The 23,640-nt window shown below is 41.3% G+C and overlaps 1 protein-coding gene and 1 pseudogene across 3 annotated transcripts in view; one reads left to right on the top strand and one right to left on the bottom strand.

Moving 5' to 3' along the window:
- The first annotated feature begins 815 nt into the window (after positions 1 to 815).
- The window catches only part of LOC138740356 (ubiquitin carboxyl-terminal hydrolase 12-like), a 42,318-nt gene continuing 19,493 nt past the window's right edge, over positions 816 to 23,640 (top strand). For 2 of the 3 annotated variants that reach the window (XR_011342860.1, XM_069892887.1), the window contains exons 1-4: positions 818 to 1,076; positions 19,715 to 19,795; positions 21,346 to 21,419; positions 22,118 to 22,311. Coding sequence is in view for 2 of the 3 variants with exons in the window: in XM_069892887.1 (XP_069748988.1) it covers positions 19,770 to 19,795; positions 21,346 to 21,419; positions 22,118 to 22,311 (294 nt within the window). In the remaining variant the exon portion in view is untranslated. Of the gene's footprint in view, positions 1,077 to 19,714; positions 19,796 to 21,345; positions 21,420 to 22,117; positions 22,312 to 23,640 lie in introns of all 3 variants that reach the window. The other variant, XM_069892888.1, reaches the window with a different exon arrangement.
- LOC138741970 (transgelin pseudogene) lies at positions 8,132 to 10,030 on the bottom strand (annotated as a pseudogene).

The raw sequence follows: 23,640 nt of genomic DNA, 5'->3' as shown, positions 1-23,640 counted from the left end.
TTTCTTAAACGTGCACAGGAAAGTTGTCTTCAGCAATCTATATCAGAAAGGGGGGAACACTCTATTTCCTCTTGGTAGGGCAAGTGAGTGGGTGGCCAATTACTATAATACTGTTAGTTTTAAAATAGTTATGGAGAAAGATAGGACTGGTCCACAAATTAAAGCCCAATTTAGGGGCAAGGCTAATTTTGACAGGAACTTGCAAAGGTTGATTGGGAAAGACTACTTACAGGTCAAACAATGTCTGGCAATTAGGAGGCTTTTAAAAGCAAGATATACTTTATTAGTACTTATTACCATCAGGCAGCAGATATACTTTATTAGAACTTATTACCAACATGCAGCGGATATACTTTATTAGAACTATAACATCAGGCACAAAATGTAGGTGGGATTTTTGTTGGCAATCTAAGTATTTCCAAAGATTTGCATCATTCATTTTCTGCTCCGGGAACATCGGTGCTGAACCTGGGCAAATAGCTCCGAGTCTGAGTTGATGTTTTGTCACACAGCGACCTGACACCTCATAGGACATTTTGGAAGGGAACAGGAATTGTGCCCCGGGCAATTCTGAACAAATAACTCAACGAGGACGATTCCCAATGACCCATCCCCACATTCATTCCCAGGCCTGACAAAGCACCCGGCTTCGGACAGCCGGAGTCCCATTTGAACACAGAGCCTGTTTTGGATGCAATCACCCGAGCAAACGCACTTTGTGCCAGTGTTTTCCCCTCCCATGGATTATTCTCTGACCCTATTTTGCTTTGCATCTCGAGGCTGAGAAGGGACGATTCAGCAATTTGCACGGTTGCTGAGGGCTCCCTCTCTCTCTCTCTCTGTTCAGCGCAACCCCTCCCAGCCGCGGCGGTGCAGGCGGAGCCCAGACCCGGGACGAACGCATCTGCAGCGGAACAACTGTGCGGGGCACGTGGTGCGCAGCCGGCAGCGATTCCGTGTTGGAGGCGGGTGGGGAAGCCGGTCCGGTGGCGGGGCGACAGTTCGGGCAAGATGGGGGAGGAGGACGGATGGCCCTACTGATGACGGTCAGGAAGATCGCCTCGATTTGTACGATGGTGAGTGCGGGGCGCATCTCCCTCCCCTCTCTGCGGGGTCGGGAGGATGGAGGAGGAGGAGGAGGAGGCCACCACCCTCCCTACCCCCTCCACCCTCCCTACCCCCTCCACCCTCCCTACCCCCTCCACCCTCCCTACCCCCTCCACCCTCCCTACCCCCTCCACCCTCCCTACCCCCTCCACCCTCCCTACCCCCTCCACCCTCCCTACCCCCTCCACCCTCCCTACCCCCTCCACCCTCCCTACCCCCTCCACCCTCCCTACCCCCTCCACCCTCCCTACCCCCTCCACCCTCCCTACCCCCTCCACCCTCCCTACCCCCTCCACCCTCCCTACCCCCTCCACCCTCCCTACCCCCTCCAACCGACAGCCCACCCGGTCCCGGATCGCAGCTTGGGCCACGGATACGTGGTGCCCACGGCCAACAAAACGCAATGTCAGGATCCCCGGCTCTGTTTGAGCCGCTGTAAATACGGGACTGAGCGGCGTCTCATCGCAGAACAAAACTCCCAGTATCAGGGGAAACATCTTGTTCCCATTGCAAATTCCGTCCTTGTTTTCACTCGCCTCTGCTGGGAACATCTGGGTTGATAAATAGCTCGCAGGTTGAATCTCCCAGTCCACGTTGTGTATGTGTTTTTTTTTAAATGAGAAAATTACTGCGAAATTAAATGGCATTGGATTAATATGAGCATTCAGGATGTTAACGAATGAGCAATGTTGGCACTGGGGCGTTTGAGGACCAATAATAAGGAATTTTATCTAAGTTGACTTGGTGTTCATCTATCAGGTGGTGCTGCTTGTCGAACAAGTTTTGTCAACAGATCTTTGATAGCTTGGACTGGCATCTCTCAATCTCAAGAAATACTGTTCTCCCATATTATGTTGAAATAATGTCCCTGAACTTGTGGATGGGCTCTCCCCCCCCCCATTTCTCTCCCCCCCACCTTTCTCTCCCTCCCCCCCCCTTTCTCTCCCTCCCCCCCCCCTTTCTCTCCCTCCCCCCCCCTTTCTCTCCCTCCCCCCCCCCTTTCTCTCCTCCCCCCCCCCCCCCTGTGTGTGCCTATTATAATTATGTCCTGGGGTTAATGCTTGGGCTGCAAATCTCACTTTTCACCATCGTTGCAGTTCTGGTTGCCTTCACAAAGAGCAAATCCATTTCATTTTCATACTTGTTTTCAAAATCACAATTCTGTGTTCTTGAGAGCTCTAGCGATGTAAAACCAAAGTATGTTCAGCTACATTTTAAAATAGTTCCAAATCAAATAAATGGAACTCATTCAGTATAATAAACAGAAATAATATGGGTACTGTATGAACTCTCAACTAAAATAATCCTATTTTAACTATTAACGTGTTCTTTTTAATTTCTTACTGTTTGGGATTATAATGGTAACTTTATTGTAATCCCAAATGCAATATTGAAATAAAGACAAAACCTGCAGATGCTGAAAATCTAAAAAAAAACTGGAAATAGCTCACCAAACACAATCCATAGTCATTCCCAAGGTGGGCAGTGGAAAGATACAAGGAGGCAGGGAGGAAAAGGAGGGAGGTGAAGAAAAAGGGGGCAGTCCGAATGTTTCCTCAAAACTCAGCCCGCAGCACTCATTGTGTCAGGTGAGGAGAGGGTGGGGGTGAGGCTTGGGATGGAGACTGACTGGGACGGTGACTGTAAAATGGTTTATTATAAGTTTTACTTGTGAAATACATACACTTGTTTATAGTGTTTTAAATTTGCAGTAGACTGAGAAAGAGGTGTGTGTTTGAATGTATGTGTTTTGGGGGTGGGGGAGAGTGTGGACTAGGGATGTGGCCGGTGACCCAAGTGGGTGGCAGCCCAAGAAAATTTGAGAACCACTGTGATGGGAAACATTTACAATTTTTGGTCATTGGTCTTTTATCAGAAATTTAAAAAAAACTTTAAAAATTAAATTGCAGAGAACATGGGAATGACAAAGCAGTAGGGTAGAGGAGAGACGAAGAGAGATTAAATGTCATTTGGCTGGTTCGTCAATGACTGTCCTTCCGTCATGAGGTCAGAAATAGGGATGTGTAATCAATTTTGCAACTCTTCCATAAATGAAACACTTCAGGATCGTGTGCAGCAGGGCTAGAAGTCATTCAGGTATGGGCTAATGTGGCAAGTAGCATATGCACCACAGAAGTGCCAGGCAATGATCATCTCCAACAAGCAACACCTAACAATATTACTATTGTTTAATCCACTGTCACCAACATTTACCTTTGGCAGAAACTTTATTGTTTTGGCCTCGACTTGAGTGGCAGACGAGAATTGGTGATCACTCTGGCTCTTCTCCCAGGCTGCCAGAAGCAGGTACTTGGGTGACGGTCAGAGGGGAAAGTGAAGGTGAGCAGACAGGTATTGCAGAGCACCCTTGTGGCCATTCTACTGAATAGTAAATATATCGTCTTGGATTCTGTTGGGGGGAAATAACCTACCAGAAGGGAGCCACAGTGGCAGGGGCACTGGAATGGAGGAGAGGAGAGCTGTAGTCATAGGGGACTCTATAGATAAGGAGATTCTGTGGGCATGGTATGTTACCTCTTGGGTGTCAGGATCCGAGATGTCACTGATTGGGTCCATGGCATTCTGGTACGAGAGGGAAAACAGCCAGAAGTTGTGGTACATGTTGGAATCAACGTCATAGGTAGGAAAAGGGACGAGGTCCTGAAGAGCAAGTTTAGGGAGCGAGGCTGAAGAACAGAACCTCAAGGGTAGGATTCTCAGGATTGCTACCAGCGATACATGATAGGGATGATAAGAATTGGAGGAGATGGCAGATGAATGTGTGGCTGAGGAGTTAGTGCAGGAGTCAGGGTTTTAGATTTTTTTTGGATAATAGAGATCTCTTCTGGGGAAGGTGAGACCTATACAGATTGGATGGCTTACACCTGAACTTGAGGGGGAACAAATCCTTGTGGGCAGGTTTGCTAGTGTGGTTCGGGAGGGTTTAAACTCGTTTGCAAGGGGAATGGGTCCAGAGTGCTAGATCAGTGGAAGAAGTTCATGGAGTAAAGCCAGATCTATCATTTAGAGAGGCTTTGAGGAAGGAGAAGCAGAACATAGGGTAAGAAAAAATAGTAAGGTAAAAGGGCTAAAGTGCATGAACTTGAATGTAAGAAGCATCAGAAATAAGGGTGTTGAACTGAGAGCTTGGATACAGACATTGAACTTTGATGTAGTGGCCATTACAGAGACTTGGCTGACACCAAGGCAGGAATGGATTCTGAATATTCCTAGATTTCAATGTTTTAAAGAGGGATAAAGAGGGGGAGGAGGGGAGTCATTACTGGTCAGGGATACTATTCCAGCTGCAGAAAGGGTGGGTAATGTAGCAGGATCCTCTATTGAGTCAGTTTGGGTGGAAGTTAGGAACAGGAAGGGAGCAGTTATTCTACTGGGAGCATTTTATAACACCCGCCCCCCCACCCCCCAAACCTTGGTAGCAGCAGGCATACAGAGGAGCAGATTGGGAGGTAGATTTTGGAAAGATACAAAAATTACAGGGTTGTTATCATGGGTGACTTCAAATTCCCTAACATTGACTGACACCTGCTTAGTTCACCTGCTTAGTTCCAAAGCTTTAGGCAGGGGTTTGTTGACAGGCCAACTCGGGCGAATGCCATATTAGATCTAGTATTAGGTAATGAACCAGGTCAGGTCACAGATCTCTCAATGGGTGAACATTTGGGGGAGAGTGACCACCATTCTCTGGCCTTTAAGAGGACAGGAAAATATTTAATTGGGGAAGGGAAAATTGAGGCTATATGGCTAGAACTTGTGGGTGTGAATTGTGATGACATTTTTGCAGGGAAATGTACTATGGAGATGTGGTCGATGTTTGGGGATCTCTTGCAGGGAGTTGTGGATAAATTTGTCCTGGTGAGACAGAGCAAGAACCATGGTTGACAAGAGAGTTGGAAAATCTAGTCAGGTGGAATAAAGCAGCATACATGAGGTTTAAGCAAGCAAGAATCAGATAGGTCTCTTAAGGAATATCGAGCAGCACGAAAAAGAGCTTAAGAGGGGGCTAAGGAGAGCAAGAAGGGGACATGAGATGGCCTTGGTAAGGAAAACCCCAAGGCATTCTTCACTTGTGTAAAGAACAGAAGGATGACAGGAGTGAAGGTTGGACTGATGAGAGATAGGTGGGAGGTGTGGAAGTGGGTGAGGTCCTCAATGAATACTTCTTCAGTATTCACCAAGGAGCTGGACCTTGATGACGGCGAGGACAATATGGGTGGGGTTAATGTTCTAGAGCATGATAATATTAAGAGGAGACGATGTGTTGGAGCAATTAAAATGCATTATGACGCACAAGTCCCCGGGGCCTGACAATATTCCCCAGGCTGCCCCAAGAGGCGAGGGAGAAGATTGCTGAGCCTCTAGCCAATGTCTTTATGTCCTTGTTATCCACAGGAATGGTACCAGAGGATTGGAGGATGGCAAATATTGTCCCCTTGTTCAAAAATGGTAGTAGGGAAAGTCCAGGTAATTATAGACCAGTGAGTCTTATGTTTGTGATGAACAAGCTGTTGGAAAGGATTCTTAGAGATAGGATCTATGGACATTTAGAGAATCAGGGACAGTCAGCATTACTTTGTGAAGAGCACATCAAGTCTCACAAGCCTGATAATTCTTTGAGGAGGTGACCAGACATATTGATGAGGGTAGTGTGACAAGATTCCACACAGTAAACTTATACAGAAAGTCAGAAGGCATGAGATCCAGGGAAGCTTGGCCATGTGGATTCAGAATTGGCTTGTCTGTAAAAACAAAAGCAGAGGATTTGATGGAGTGAGTATATTTGGATTGGCGGGCTATTACTAGTGGTGTCCCACAAGGATCAGATCAGGGACCTCTGCTTTTTGTGATTTTCTTTTTTTATTAATGACTTGGATAAGGGAGTGGAAGGGTGGGTTGGCATGTTTTCAGATGCCACAAACATTGGTGGTGATGTGGGTAGTGTCGAGGAATGTAGAAGATTGCAGAGGGACATTGATAGGATGCAGAGCTGTGCTGAGAAGTGGCAGATGGAGTTTAATCCAGAGAAGTGTGAGGTGGTATACTTTGGAAGGACAAACTCCAAGGCAGTGTACAAAGTTAATGGTAGCATGGAAGAGCAGAAGGATCTGGGAATCCATGCCCACAGTATCCTGAAACTTGCCTCACGTAGACGGAGTAGTTTATGTGGTGTTAGTTTTCATAAATCAAGGGATTTATTTTAAGAGCCACGAAGCAATGATGCAGCTCTACAAAACTCTGGTTGGACCATATATATACAGGATAAATATACAGTAAAAATCCCTGTAATCTGGAATTCAAGCACTGGTAGCCTCAAGCAACTGGCAAAAACATTGCGGAAAATAATTAGGTTAAAAATGCAAAAGTTTAAAATTGGTGCCCCCTAGTGGTTAGTTCACCAATCCATACAATGTCAAGCAACTGGAAAATTAATTTAACCAGCATCTACCAATCCTCATAGGTGCCAGATACTGGGAGGAATTACTGTATATGTATAAAAATAAATAATTAAACATTACATTCTCAGATAGTACGAGCAGCTCATTAGTCATTCAGCATTCTCATTGCCTGTGGGAAGAAGCTGTTTCTCCCCCTGGTGGTGCTGGCTTTGGTACTCTTGTATCACTTTCCCAGCAGGAGTAGCTGAAAGGAGCTGTGCGTAGGGTGGTAGGGGTCCTCAATGATTTTGCGCGCCATCTTCACGCAACAATGCTGATAAATAATGTGATTCATGGAGGGTGATCTTCTCTACCACTTTTCTAGTCCTGCGGATTGATCTCCGATCTAGTTCTGTGATGAGGCCAGCTAGGATGCACCCAGTAGAACTGTGGAAGGTTGACATGATGGTGGGAGGTGGCATGGAAGAGCAGAAGGATCTGGGAATCCATGCCTACAGTATCCTGAAACTTGCCTCACGTAGACGGAGAAGTTTATGTGGTGTTAGTTTTCATAAATCAAGGGATTTATTTTAAGAGCCACGAAGCAATGATGCAGCTCTACAAAACTCTGGTGTGTGGAGAATAAAAATGGTATTAGTGTAAATGAGTGATTAATGGTCAGTGCAGATTCATTGAGTTGAAGTGCATCTCCTTGTTTCTATGACCTTGGCTCCAAGAGCAGGTCAGAGACTTGGTGTTCTGGAGTAAATGATTCCCACCATGTCATCCCAGAGCATTTCCACCATTCACAAGTGAGGAGTGTGTTGGATTATTTTTCATTTTTCTGGATGAGTGAATTGAAAAAAAGTCAGCTTCGCATCTTCTAGGACAAATCTGTGTGGTTCTGGTTTTCATCACACCTGATGCAATTAATCACGGCACACAGAAATCTCTTCGTTAAATCTTTATTAGGGCAGCAGCTACCTGGAAGAGCCCTTTCTGCTGTCACACTTGAAGCAGTCTCGTGGGGTCTCCGCCTTGCATGGGGATGCATTGGATATTTATAAAGTCAAGCAAGGTAGTAAGAAAAAGGATTACATCAGCCACATACACATGTGATCTTAAAGTATAGCATACTCAAAGTAAAGCAATACATGTAGGACAAGCAGCAAACCCCACCCCCATCCCCCAAGCCTGCAGTCTTGATGAAGGTTTAAAAAAAATACATGTTGTTAGAACAAAGGGACAGTGTACAATATTCAGAATCAGCGAAAACATCAGGACCTCTTATCTCTTCTTGCATTCCTGGACTCTATGCTGTGACTCTCTCCTTAGGCACCCCAAGGTTGTTCCAGTCTGTGAGAGGCACTAAAGTACAGTACTGCTTTTTAACCTTTCACCTTTTCCCTAGACACTGGATTCCAACAAGCTTCTAAAGGTTTCAGTATTCTAAGGATTATTATACATTATTCATTTTACTACTTCATTCCTTCCTTTTCTCAATTAATGATAACTACTAAAAGGACCGTGGAGGATACTTGGACAGTATAGAACAGTAAATCTACAAGGGTAGATAGGTGCATAAAAGGTTTTTTTCCTTGATCCACTGGTTCATACTTCTGGGTTTCCTACAAAATGATGCTGATAATCTGCCTGGTATTTCCATAGCCACCTATTTCAGCATGTGATGCTCCCTGGTTGCTTCCCATCTGTAGGCCGATAACGTTCTGTCCATGGTGCAGTTGTTCTTCTGTAAATTCACGTTTGGTTTCTTGCGCTTTTCTTAGTGAAACCAGTGTGGATCGCTGTGATAATATCCATTTTTTTTTTGTTACTGTAATACTTCCCAAGGCCATGAGGGTCCTTTGGACTGCAGCCAAGTCTTTTGCTTCCAGATGTCTGTTTTGTTGACAAGATATTTTTCAGCAGGTACAAGATATTGCAAAACGTGCTCCATTTGTTTGAAAGCCTTATCACTGGTCTGATCAGAGTAGAGACTATTTATCAGTTGGCTCAGTACAGTTCCATCTTTAAGTCAAACCTGGATACCTACTCTTCCCGACTCTGGTCGATCCACTTCTGTCTCACACTGGGCAACAATCCATTCCACTAGCTGCTATAAATCAGGATTAAACCCTCCTTTGGGTAAAATATCAGAAATGAGCAATCTGGACGGCCAATGTGTTATTTGTATCCAAATTATGGTAAAGATTAAGGGTAGAAATTTAAATTGGACGGCAAGTTGCACAACTCAGTTGGGGGGAAACAAAAGTGTAGGAATTGAGCAGAAGGCCAGAAAAAGACTGGCCGGGTAAATTTATGGCGAATATGGGACAGAATTAAAAAGGTTCTCTGGTGAAGGCAATGTGTAATTTGCACTTTGGAGATGAAAAAAATTTCAAGTGTGACCCTAACAAATGAAGCGTGGCCAGCAGGAGAAAGAATAGTAGTAACACAACCGAGGCAGAATAACTAATGTAGGAGAAAAAATGCATTAAATAAATGGAAAAACAGAATTAAGAGTGGAAAAATGAGGCCCACAAGAAGTGGGGTGGGGGGGGTGGGGGCGGGGTGGGGAGTTGAAAATGATTGGGAGCTCCTGCCCTGTCTGTGCAGTTTTTTTTTTAAGACTGAAATTAAACCTTTCTCCAGGAGTTACAGAAACTAACCCTGCTAAGTTATTTAATTGAGCAGCATATTAAACGAGAAGATGCTAGTCAATTGTGATCAATGTTGAAATAAAAATTAATTGTGATATTTAAAGATCACATGGCTAAAATTTAAATAAGGAACAGACCAGCACCAACTACAGAATGTGAAACTGATTTAGCATTTCAGATTAAATATATGATTTTACTAGTTCATTTGAACTTTAGGATTCATTCCCTCCACCACTGGTGCATAGAGGTTGCAATGCATGTGATGTACATAATGTCCTACAGCTGCATGCCTGACTGAACCTCTCAAACACCTGACCTGCACCATCAAGGATCTGAGCAGCCAGAACATACAAAAACTCCCTTCTACAGATTCCCCTCCAAGCTGTAATTGCAGGAGGAAATTAAAGAGGAAATCATGCGGATTTGCTGCTGTAAGATGCACACTGGGGAGGCAAATTACTGCTGCTACTAAAAATGTGAAATAAAATAGGAGTATGTTACAAAAACTCAGCAAGTGAGGAAGCAACAGTGGAGTGAGAAATGAATAAATTTGCAGGATACCAAAATATTTCGGGATGCTGATGGATATGTGAGTGAAGAAAGGAATATTAGAAGCACCCAAGTTTTCATGGAAATCATTTTTATTCAGTATGTTGGTCATTACTGAATTAATGAACAAAGTTAACCAGGTAGAAATAATATATACACTATAATTAAGGTGCTTTCAGTAATTTCTGCATTAGAGGACTGATTCCTGAAAACATAATATTGTTTTATGAGCCATTTTTGTGGCTGAAATAAGCACAGGACAGACTCTTTGGCCCATGTTGTGTGGACTGACCTTGATGCCACTTCATCTAATCCCATCAACCTACATGTGGTCTTTCCCCCTCCGTTCCCTGCTTGTTCATGAGTCCGTCTAAATGTTTCTTAAATGTTCTTCACCGGGCAGCATGTTTGAGGCACATCACTCTTTTTTTTAAAAAACTTTCTTTGTAAATCGTTTTCATACTTTCCCCCTCTCACTATTAACCTACACACTCTAGTATTTAACATTTTCATCCTGGGAAAATGCCTGACTCTTCTATCAATGCCTCATATAATTTTATATCGTCTTATCAGTTTGTTCCTCGACCCTCTGCACTCCAGAGAAAACATGTAGTTGATGCTTTGCTTGTGCATTCAGGGATATTCACAACGAAATTGAATGTGAATATCCCTTCTTCTCTTCTTTGGCTTGGCTTCGCGGACGAAGATTTATGGAGGGGGTAAAAAGTCCACGTCAGCTGCAGGCTCGTTTGTGGCTGACCAGTCCGATGCGGGACAGGCAGACACGATTGCAGCGGTTGCAAGGGAAAATTGGTTGGTTGGGGTTGGGTGTTGGGTTTTTCCTCCTTTGCCTTATGTCAGTGAGGTAGGCTCTGCGGTCTTCTTCAAAGGAGGCTGCTGCCCGCCAAACTGTGAGGCGCCAAGATGCACGGTTTGAGGCGTTATCAGCCCACTGGCGGTGGTCAATGTGGCAGGCACCAAGAGATTTCTTTAGGCAGTCCTTGTACCTTTTCTTTGGTGCACCTCTGTCACGGTGGCCAGTGGAGAGCTCGCCATATAATACGATCTTGGGAAGGCGATGGTCCTCCATTCTGGAGACGTGACCCATCCAGCGCAGCTGGATCTTCAGCAGCGTGGACTCGATGCTGTTGACCTCTGCCATCTCGAGTACCTCGACGTTAGGGGTGTGAGCGCTCCAATGGATGTTGAGGATGGAGCGGAGACAACGCTGGTGGAAGCGTTCTAGGAGCCGTAGGTGGTGCCGGTAGAGGACCCATGATTCGGAGCCGAACAGGAGTGTGGGTATGACAACGGCTCTGTATACGCTTATCTTTGTGAGGTTTTTCAGTTGGTTGTTTTTCCAGACTCTTTTGTGTAGTCTTCCAAAGGCGCTATTTGCCTTGGCGAGTCTGTTGTCTATCTCATTGTCGATCCTTGCATCTGATGAAATGGTGCAGCCGAGATAGGTAAACTGGTTGACCGTTTTGAGTTTTGTGTGCCCGATGGAGATGTGGGGGGGCTGGTAGTCATGGTGGGGAGCTGGCTGATGGAGGACCTCAGTTTTCTTCAGGCTGACTTCCAGGCCAGACATTTTGGCAGTTTCCGCAAAGCAGGACGTCAAGCGCTGAAGAGCTGGCTCTGAATGGGCAACTAAAGCGGCATCATCTGCAAAGAGTAGTTCACGGACAAGTTTCTCTTGTGTCTTGGTGTGAGCTTGCAGGCGCCTCAGATTGAAGAGACTGCCATCCGTGCGGTACCGGATGTAAACAGCGTCTTCATCCCTAATGCATGTGCAATTGCATGTGTTCCTATCTGAGGATTATATCACTGCATACAAGATGTGGATAAAGTATTATTTATGTGATTCTTCTTATTGGATATCCTAGATTGGGGAAATTTCTAAGGTTTTTTTTTTTTGAAAATTTGCCTGGATTTTTATTTACCAAGAGCAAAGAAGAAGAAGCTGGAGGGACTGTCATTTGTTAGCTTCTCATCAGATTCCAGAGCTTTTCTTTCCTATTCCATTTTGTTACATGGTGGAGAGCTTTGGGGCTATAATATTTCTTGATATTTGGTGTTTCTTTGTGCACCATTTTCATACGTTCATAGTTTTCCAAAATCTCTTTGTACTTGTACTTAATCAAAATCGAAAGTTAGTGAGATTTAAAAAAAAAAAGGTATATCCTGCAGGGAGCGATTGCCCATTTTTATAATGTTCAAAAAATCTTTGTACTGTACTGAGCCATGAGCTATCCAAAAGTTCAGCAAACAAGATGAAAAGGCCAAAGGGGGATATTCCAGCATGTAGCACCTTTACTGATGAGATGCATCTGCTATTGTTGAAAGTAATTACATTCGCAATGCTGAAGCTTTTGAAATTGCAGCGAGAGAGGCTGATTGGTTGTTGTTGATAGTTGATTGGAACTTGATTCCGGTTGGAACACAGGGAGTTGATATTTTGTTACCTTCAAGTGTATGGAGAACAAAAAATAGGTTACACAGCAGCACCTGTGGAAAGAGAAGTGGTTGACATGTTCAGACCACATCAGCCTTCATGTAGGCATGTTCAAAGATCAATTTCTTATCACCTATTTACACTGATACGACAATAACGCCATCTACAAATTTGCTCACGATACCATTATAGTGGGTTATATAAAAGGGTGATGAATCAGAATTCAAGAAGGAGATTGAAAACTTGGCTGAATGATGTACTAACAACTTAGTACTTCATGTCCTCAAAACCAAGGAGCTGATTGTGCACTTCAGGTGGGGAAAATCAGAGGTGTATGATCCAGTGATCATTGGTGTTCCGAGGTGGGGACGGTGAGCAAATTTAAACTCCTAGTAATCTCTATTTTGGAGGACCTTTCTGGACCCAAGATATGAATGTCATCGTGAAGAAAGCACGTCAGCGCCTCTACTTTCTCAGGAGTTTGCAGAGGTTTGGTATGACATCGGAAACCTTGCCAAAGTTCCACAGGTGTTTAGTGGTAATTGTGCAGACCGGCTACATCATAGCCTGGTATGGGGGCACCAGTAACTCTGAGCAGAAATCCCTGCAAGAGCTAGTGGGCACAGCCCAGTACATCATAGGCAAAAGTCTCCCCACCATCGAGAAAATCTGTGTGAACGCTGCCATCCAAGTGCAGCAGCAATCATCAAGGATCCACACCACCCAGGACGTGCTCTTCTCTCTGCTATCATCAGGAAGGAGGTATAGGTGCCACCAGGTTTAGTTGTTACCCCGCCACCCTCAAACTCCAAAAAAACTTGGTTCGATATATATCCATTTACTGTCTCCTTCGCCAATGGTCCCTTGTATGATGCTTTAATCCAATTAATATATTTCTCTGGTAGGTTGAACATCTGTAATAGTTTGAATAAATAATTCTATTCTACCCTGTCAAAGGCTTTCTCTGCATCTAAAGCAACAGCCACTGTTGGTATCTTATTTCCTTATACTGCACGGATTAAGTTAATGAACTTACAGACATTGTCCGTTGTTCGTCTTTTCTTAATAAATCCAGTTTAAATTAAGCAGGTCAACTAGGCAGGGATGTCCACTATATCCCTCACTGTTTGCTTTAGCAATAGAACCATTGGCAGAACTGATAAGAACAGAAAATAAAATAAAAGGGATAAAAATAAAGGAGAAGGAATATAAAATCAGTTTATTTGCAGATGACATCATAGTATACTTAACAGAACAGAAATATCAATAAAAGAACTACATAAGAAATTGAAGGAATATGGAGAAATATCGGGGTACAAGATCAATGCAAATAAAAGTGAAGCGATGCCAATGAATAATGCAGATTTCACAAAGTTTAAAAAAGAATCACCATTTAAATGGCAAACACAAGCAATCCGATACCTGGGTATTAGATTAGGTAATAATTTAGGCCACCTATACAAATTATGGCGAGCTCTCCACTGGCCACCGAGACAGAGGTGCACCAAAGAAGAGGTACAAGGACTGCCTAAAGAAATCTCTTGGTGCCTGCCACATTGACCACCGCCAGTGGGCTGATATCTCCTCCAACCGTGCATCTTGGTGCCTCACAGTTCGGCGAGCAGCAACCTCCTTTGAAGAAGACCGCAGAGCCCACCTCACTGACAAAAGACAAAGGAGGAAAAACCCAACACCCAACCAACCAATTTTCCCTTGCAACCGCTGCAACCGTGTCTGCCTGTCCCGCATCGGACTTGTCAGCCACAAACGAGCCTGCAGCTGACGTGGACATTACCCCTCCATTAATCTTCGTCCGCGAAGCCAAGCCAAAGAAACAGGATGACTTAGAACATTGGAAAGAATTGCCACTAACACTGATAGGAAGGGTAAATTGCATTAAAATGAATATCTTCCGAAGAATACAATACCTATTCCAATCGTTACCAATTCACCTAACAGAGAAATTCTTTAAGGAGCTAAAGAAAATAATAAGGAAATTCTTATGGAAAGGGGGGGAAACCGAGGATAGCGCTAGATAAATGAACAGAATGGTACAAACAAGGGGGCTTACAGCTACCAAACTTTAAGAATTATTATAGAGCAACACAATTAAAATACCTATCAAATTTTTATCAAATAGGGGAAAAACCAGATTAGAGCTAGGTAAAATAGTGGAGAAAGTACCTGAACATATACTATATAAGTGGGATGAAAAGCTGGTGCAACATAGGAATTCACCCGTCTTGAACCATCTGCTCAACATTTGGAAGAAGATTCACGTAGAAAGGAATAAAACAAATTATCAACTACCAAAATTAATATTGACGCAAAATCAACTAATCCCTTTCACAATACATAACCTTTCCTTTCGAGAATGGGAGAGAAAAGGAATTAAAAGAATAGAAAATTGTTTTTTGGGAAATCATTTATTATCATTTGAACAAATGAAGTACAAATATGGAATAACTCATGGTACAATGTTTGCATATCCTCAATTGAAAGCTTATTTAAAGGATAAATTGGGAAACAGACTGAGATGACTAGAAGGAAGCAGCTTTGAATATGTGATTACAGACACAATGATAATTAAAAGATTTATAACGAACATGTACATCAAGCTGCAAGAGAAAGAAAAGGATGAAATAAGCTATAAACCCAAACAAAAGTGGGAAAAAGACTTAAACATAAAGATAAAAAAATGAAATATGGGAAAAGTTGTGCTCTAGAACTATGCAAAGTATAATAAATACGAGGTTACGCATGATACAATATAATTAGTTATACAATATAATTAGTTACACCACGCCCCAAAAGTTAAATAAATGGGATCCAACATTATCAGATAGATGTTTTCGCTGTAAGAAGGAAACGGGAACAACAGTACATGCAATTTGGGCATGTGAGAAAGTGAAAATGTTTTGGGAAGATCTAAATCAGGTAGTAAATAAAGTCACAAAAAGCAACATACCAAAAAATCCAGAGATCTTTCTTCTAAGTAATATAAGAAGTAAGGAATTAGGCCTCAAACTGGATGAAGCGCAAAAAAGATTTATTATGATAGCCTTGGCTGCAGCAAAAAATAATATGTCAACTTGGAAATCAGAAGAGAGCCTGAGAGTACAGCAATGGTACATGGAAATGAATAAATGTATTCCATTGGAAAAAAATAACATATAATTTAAAAAATAAAGTCCCATTATTTCAACAAATTTGGGAACCGTACATGGAACACAACAGAGAGGGCCTACCGCGGACCTCCACCCCCTAAAATGATAGAACGAGAAGAAGACGAAATGAACTGACTCAGTGTGTAAAAGTAGATGATGCAATTTTCTTCTTTATTTTCATTGTGTGATGACATTGTTTAATGGGTTTATTGTATTGTATATGTAGAACGTTTAATGGATTTGGAGGGGGGTGGGAAGGAGGGAGGGGGGGGGGAAAAAGGGAGAAAATGCCACTGTGTATATTAAAGAGGGAAATGTTTGTGTGTATTTTGATTAATATGGTTCATAGTGTGAATAAAAACAAAACAAAACTCAATCAGAGACTTATTTAAAGACTCTTAGTTTGCACATTATTTATTATTGAATATTTATTTCTGAATTGCAGTTTGTATGCACTACCTTGTTTACATTTCTTTTTTGTATACCCACCTTTTCTTGAATACAGGTTTTTTTATTAATAAGTAGAAATTCTGCCAGACTCACAGGAAAAAGAATCTCTGAGTTGTATGTATGCACTCTGACAATAAATTTGAACTTTGAACATTATACAGTGAGGCTACTTCAGTGAGCAATCTAACAGATCAGCTCTATGCAGCTGTATCGAGAGCAAAGTTTCTAGAAAAATAGAAGTTTCCTCTTTACCAAGCAAAGGCAATATGTTAACACAATTGTGAGGTTCATTCGGTAGCCATTTTTAAGCCCTGCTGGTACATGGTTTTGTATTCTTGAACCTTCTCTGTGATGGAAGGAGGGAGAAGAGAGTGTGGGGTAGGGGGGGTGGGGTGACTAATGGCCGATATTTCTGGTGAGTGCGTGACTCGTTATTGTGTCATCACGGGGGTAGGATCCCTCTTCAATCACTGGGTTGGCGCTTTATCAGGTAGGTCTGGCTACGATTTGAATCCAGCACCCACGACCCAGTAATCACATCCAGGTCTTGGGAGGGCTACTAGGTGGTGCAATTTGAAAGCACCTATTGACTGTTACCTTCGATGGATGCTCTCTGACTCACTTAATTCCTCCAGCATTTTGTATGATCTCCACTTTTCCAGTATCTGCAGGCTCTCATGGTTTATGTTATCACTAACTCAGGAATTAGGAAGGAAGAAGGAACTAGGAAACTTTTCAATCATCACAGAAGTGGAATTGAGCAAATCATCTGGCCCAGTCGTGATCACCTCTATGTCTTTAAATAAGCAGATAGTGAGATCATTGCTCTTACTTTTCCAAAATTCATATCGGATTAGAACAAAGTAAAAGAGACTCCTTTATTCCAAAAGGTCTTAAATCACAAATGGATCTGTGTTGATTACTGATTTCAGAAACAGACTGGTGAGCAAATTGCTTATTAAATCTGGGGATGGATTATCGGAGCATTATTTTTATTGTGTTTTTTTCTGAATAAATATGTGAACACATTTTTCTAATGCATTTCACACTTTTTGTATAATGCAGTTGTTAAAAATATATTCTTTCGCCAAGAACCTACGGAGTTTCTCAAGAATTGTGTTTTTACTACATTCTTTCTCCAACTCCATCATTTTCCTTATCAATTTTAGTAACATTTATTGGTTTTGCTGGAAGTATAAAGACCAGTTGAAGTCCTTTGGTGTTTCTGTGTAGATGAGAAATGAATATTTATAATTATGATCATGGATCATGGATATAAATATGATCATGGAAGAAATGCAATACTTCTATCTATCAATTCCAAAGGTTACTGTTTTGGCATGATCTGTGTTTTTTAAAAAATTGGCAATAATATTTAGGGTGAGTTATACTAAAATTATATCCATGAATTTCTATCCAGCCATTTTGATGCATCCATTTCAACTAGTAACAGAGCTTTTCAAAAAGCACAATATTTTCAACCAGGAAAACAAAGATGAGAAAATTGCTTTTATCCATTCTTTGCCTTGTTTCACAGAAGTTATAAACTAGATGTTTGAATATGAATCTGGACCTCCCATTATGGCACAATAAATTAGTATACAAAAAAAATACTATGCAGCAAGTTGATGTTTGGAAATTTTGCACAGCAACACTATTTTAAGAACTTCTTCCAGGCATAGTAAACAAGAAATATTATTTATTTCTTTCACATCATAATTTATTGACCAAATACTTTAAATAGATTTTTGTTAGGCTTGCATGAGATTAGTCTATTCATCTGTTGCTAGCCTACATCCCTGTGACAATGCTATATAAAAAGGTAAAATTTAATCACGTAAAATACTTCAGACAATAGAAAAAAAATCTACAACTTGCACTTAATTGATCAAATCTTAGAATTTTACTGCCTTTAACCATGCAGGTTAAAATGGAGAAGCATTGAGATGATGCAGATTAGTACTGTATCATGAAACAACAAAATTCCTTCTCTGTAATAGTGTCTGCAGTTGAACAGCTATTTAATTAAATTATAATCAGTCTGCATAGTATTTGTAATGGAAAATTTGTAAAAATGCTTCTGAGCATACCAAAATACTTAACACTTGAATATTAGTGTGATGACATTTCTTTATTTTTGTCAGTAAGTTAGTATTTATCAAGGGACTGAACATATTTGGAGGGGCAAAACTTTGTTGCCTCCCTCCTTTATCTCTCCACAGATGTCTATTTTACAGGTGTTATATTCAGAGCATTTCAAGCACTGGAATTTTGTTTTTTTACACATTGTCAGTGTTATGTCAAAAATGTATATCAAATTATGTTTGCATCCTTATTCAGCATTTAAATTGAATAGAAGTAAATTTGATTCAAATTCAAAATGAGGAATTATTATACAGTTTTGGATATATGTTCTCATACTTTCTGGGTTTGAACTAGCAGGTTGAAGTTGAAAAGAGTGATTTGGCTAAAATAGTCATTCCCAAAGTGGGGGCGGCGGAAAGAACCAAGGGGGCGGCGGAAAGAACCAAGGGGGCGGCGGAAAGAACCAAGGGGGCGGCGGAAAGAACCAAGGGGGCGGCGGAAAGAACCAAGGGGGCGGCGGAAAGAACCAAGGGGGCGGCGGAAAGAACCAAGGGGGCGGCGGAAAGAACCAAGGGGGCGGCGGAAAGAACCAAGGGGGCGGCGGAAAGAACCAAGGGGGCGGCGGAAAGAACCAAGGGGGCGGCGGAAAGAACCAAGGGGGCGGCGGAAAGAACCAAGGGGGCGGCGGAAAGAACCAAGGGGGCGGCGGAAAGAACCAAGGGGGCGGCGGAAAGAACCAAGGGGGCGGCGGAAAGAACCAAGGGGGCGGCGGAAAGAACCAAGGGGGCGGCGGAAAGAACCAAGGGGGCGGCGGAAAGAACCAAGGGGGCGGCGGAAAGAACCAAGGGGGCGGCGGAAAGAACCAAGGGGGCGGCGGAAAGAACCAAGGGGGCGGCGGAAAGAACCAAGGGGGCGGCCAGTGTCTGTTTCTTGATGACATGCTCTGGATAGGTCAAGCTCCACATTCGCGTCTGCAAGGGCTAAAGCTCCAGGTTTGTAAGAATTTTAAATTAACTTTGGGTGTCCTGTACATTTAAATTGTGTGGAAATACACTCACATCCTCCTCCCCCCCCCACCCCAAAATTTTTTTTACCCCGATGGCCTCATTGGGGATCTTCTGCCCATCCAGCACCCAACGGCCTGAAGACAATGTAGTTACAGTTGAGATGTAAATTTACTCTTTCATATTGTTAAATAAATTGGTTTACATAAAGTTTTATTTGTGAAATACATACGCTTGTATATAGTATTATATTAGTTGTTAGAAATTTGTGGTAGACCTAATACCAAGAAAGAGCTGTGTGTTCATTGTATGTGTGCAGGGGGTACTAGGGATGTGGCATAGGAGCCAAGGGGGCAGCAGCCTGAAAAAGTTTGGGAACCACTAAAAGTTTGTCACCATCATTAATATTAAATGTGCTTTTAAAAACCTGTCTTTTTTTTAATTCTCTGAAATTTGTTTCAAATTACATCTTGAAGCATCTGTGTGGAAAATTTAACGTGACCTAGGAATGAATTTCTAGTCAATAGTGTCTTAAGTTTTAAGACCACTGTGCTAATTTATTCTTTCTTATTAACTGGATTACCAATAGACATAAATGCAAAGGGTTCCTTAACTTACATTTTACCATCCTAAAATTGGACCTGGCAGTGGCCATTTTGGCTTCATTACTTTTATTTGCATTTGAGCTTATTAAAAATACCTTTTGCATTTTTAGCAGCAAAAACATTTCTAATTCATCATATACACACAGCATTTTTTCTGTAGCATTGTTTCAACTTGTCTCAAACTTAAACATAGTTCTTTGATTGTGATTTCATTTCCTTGACTGTTTATTTTGTAGGGCAACAATGCCTCTGCTTTGGAAAAAGAGATTGGGCCGGAACAGTTTCCCGTAAATGAACATTACTTTGGCTTGGTCAATGTAAGTTTACCAACTTTTTCTGGTCTCTGGCCAAGTCCCAGCAGGTTGAAAGCCAACGAATGCCACATTACTGTTTTTAATAAAGAATGTAGGAAAAAGGTAGATAACTATGAGTCAGTTAGCATAATGTCTGTAGTTGTAAAAATTCTTGAAGCTATCATTAAGGAAGAAGTAGCGAGACGCGTGTTCCATCATGCTATCACAGCTTGCATTCAGAAAGGGCAGGCCGTACTTGACAAACTTACTGAAGTTCTCCATGCAGTGCATGGAGGGGAATAGGGAGATGTTGTGAGAAAGACTTGCCAGAAGGCATCCTAGAAAGTGACCAGTAAATTAATTATCCATAATGAGAATACAGCGATTGGCTGGGGGTCCTCAGGCAATCTACTATATTAACAGAAACTGATCCTCAGATAAATCAGATTATATTCATTATTTATTCTTGAAGTAAGCATCTGCCTTGATTAAATGTATGTAAATCATGGGTAAAGGCACTCTGGGCCTATGTTCCCTGGATGGAAAAGATGCTCTTTTACATATACATTTTGGCCACTTGAAACAGTAAACTGTCAATATAATGTCTTCTGAAATTAAATTTTTAATTATTTTCATTTTTTTTTTGTTCTTCAAAGATGATAACTCAGTACTATGGTTAAAGATGATTATCTCATTATTTCAGTTGATGTCAAAGCATGCCTTTTTGGATAAAGAGAAATGCAGCTACCATTATCTGAAATGGTCGGGACCGGGCTTATATCAGATAAATGTATTTTTCGGATAACTGGTCATTTTAAAAAATAATCACTTGCTACAGTGTTCAAACAACAACAAAGAAAAAGGGAAGGCTTTTTGAGCATCAAAATAATGTTTAGTTCTCACCAAAACAAAATGGTGGCTGCTGCTGAACACCAAGACCTGGAGGCTGCTCTCCTTGAGGCTGCCGAGACAGGCATTCTTCCGACCACTTGCAGCTGGGAGACAGTGGCACGCAGTTTGAGAGGGAGAGTTGCAGAGAAAAGTCAATAGGGGAAGGTTAAGAAGTAATGGATAGAGAGAGGGGAGGGAGTTACCAGAAATGAGGAAAGTCGTTGTCCTAATTTCATGTCGAGTGAATTTTGTTTTTTCAACCTATGAGATCAGTTCGGCAATTTAAAAATTTCAGATAAATGAGGATTTCTGATTTGTTTCGGATATCCCCATTTATCCAAAAAATGTTTAGATAAATGAGGATTTCGGAGAATCCAATTTCAGATGATCAGAATGTACTGTATATGTATTGTGTCCTATTGTGGAATTCAGTAATGTGAACGAGCAGATGTAGTGTAACTTGAAAGCGATCTAACTCCTTAACACTGAGGAAGAAGGATGTTATGTCATATTCCTTATTGTCTATTTTTTTTATCTTGTTAGTTTGGCAATACTTGCTATTGCAATTCTGTTTTACAAGCACTTTACTTCTGTCGGCCATTTCGGGAAAAGGTTCTGGCTTATAAAGTGCAGCCCAGGAAGAAAGAAAGTCTGCTCACGTGCCTCTCTGACTTGTTCAATAGCATAGCTACACAGAAGAAGAAAGTTGGCATAATACCACCAAAGAAATTCGTATCAAGATTAAGAAAAGAAAATGGTAATGTGAACATTTCCAACTGTTTGTGGTTGTAAAGCAAAGAATATGTTGCATCTAAGCTTCATTAAAAGGCTGGTTTAAAATTATAACCAGATAAAGGTTGGAATGTAAAGGGATAGTGAAAACGTATTGCTCTCGATTTTGAATTTGAAATGGATAATGATCAGAAATTCATGAATATTATATATTTAGTTTCTCTATATGGCTTGGACTTGGGCTCTTTAATTTTGATTTTTTTTAAATAATGGGGTAGTTTTCAAAGTGTAACATAAGCTACTTTAATTTTGTATTTGTGCCATAATGTTGATTGGTAAATGGAATGGAGGGCAGGATAGAAGAAGGAAATTGCTAATAAGAACATATTACTCATGTTGATTTTTAAAAAAATCTTAAGACGTGCTTATGACAATATAAATTGTCCAATTATCTTTGCTGTAGTGGAGGCATAAACTTTTAATTTTCCATGTATATGGTAATTTTGTTGCTAGTGGTGTGCAAGCACTATTTGAAAAAGTAATAAAGTAGTGGGACTGGTTGTACATTTTGTTTCCATGTGACAAAAGTGCATGGACATGATCGACTTTTCCTACCTATGGCGAAAAGGAAAATGTTATAAATGAATTAACAGCTAATTAAATGTACTCATTGGAGATTACAAAGGCAAGTTTGTTCAAGCGTTTTTCAATGTATTTTCCCAGAATTATTTGATAACTATATGCAGCAAGATGCCCATGAGTTCCTGAACTATCTTTTAAACACAATTGCTGATCTATTACAAGAGGAAAAGAAACAGAATGGCAATTTGGAAAGTGAGGAAATGGAACCAACTTGGGTACATGAAATATTTCAAGGAACACTAACTAATGAAACCAGGTGTCTTAACTGTGAAACTGTAAGTTTCAAAATGTTGACATTTGAGTTGACAACTGAACTTGTTAATTATACTAAGGAGGGGCTTTTATTTCTCCACAGTTGTGTCCTTCTCTCTTGCAAGATGTGTGTCAGATAAACTGGGAATTTATATCTGTACCTTTCTAGCTAATGCTTTCCAGTAATGACTTGGACACTGTCAACAGACACTGTAGTTAGTGATCGTGTGTTCAAAATGGGAAGTTGCGGCCAGAGGCATCCTGGAAAGGCATTTTTAAAAGTAATATTTACATTAGAGGGTTATCTCTAGCAGCGCTTCAACCACCAGAGACTCCCTTTTAAAACAGGATATGATCCAACGTTTACACTAGAAAGTTTGAACTAATAAAAAGTTTGATCTTACTAATTGGATTCTGATTTGGAGTATCACAATCTGATGATAACAAAAGGTAAAAATCCGGCCTTGGAGACTGAAAGCCTAAGTGTTTGATTTATTTTGAACCTAAGCAAATTTGGCAGGTCCATTAACAACTTATAAAGGTGCACCTATCAGGGTGTATCCCTGTGTGGTACAGGAACTGCTCCACCCAAGACACTGCAGAGTTGTGAACATGGCTGTCCATCACACATACCTCTTTCACTCCATCAACTCCACCTATAACACCCAATGCCTTGGAAGAGCAGCTGACATGTTGAAATACTCATCCTACCTCAGCCACATGCTCTTCACCCTCCTCCTGTCAGGAAGAAGATTCACAGTGTGAGATCAACACTGCTGGATTCAAGGTCAGATTTTTTTTCTTGCTATCATAAGGACTCCCAAATTAACCCCAAATTAGCAAAATAGTACTGCATTTACACCGTACCAACTGATCTTTCTCTATAATTGTGCCCTTTTATATTGTGTTCCACTAGTTGAACCATGTATGAGAATTCTTCTGGTATGCCCACAAAACAACCATTATCTATCACTGCACTTTTCATACATGACAATAAACTTGAACTTTTAGTAATGAACTTGTTTGAAACAGTGTGTAAATTTGATAAATGATTACTTGAAAAAATTATTTAGGAAATAGATGTTCCAACTCACAAGTTGCTTGGTTTATTTGTTGTTATGACTAAAACAAAGAATGAATGTTAATGGTACCATATTTTCACCTATAATACAGATAATGAGCAGAAAATCATAAATTGTTAAAAAAAATTTGTATAACGCGCACAAACACACACACACACACACACACATCGCGTGGGTGTAGTGTTCTAAATTCTGACTGACCAAAGCAATTTATGTTTAAATGGGACATGAGACCAAGCACGTACCAGCATCTGCCACGTTAATCTTGTG

Source organism: Narcine bancroftii, chromosome 8 (genome assembly GCF_036971445.1).
Source record: "Narcine bancroftii isolate sNarBan1 chromosome 8, sNarBan1.hap1, whole genome shotgun sequence".
Classification (NCBI taxonomy): Eukaryota; Metazoa; Chordata; class Chondrichthyes; order Torpediniformes; family Narcinidae; genus Narcine; species Narcine bancroftii.
The sequence above is the reverse complement of the archived record's forward strand: the minus strand, read 5'-3'. Positions and strand labels throughout refer to the sequence as shown.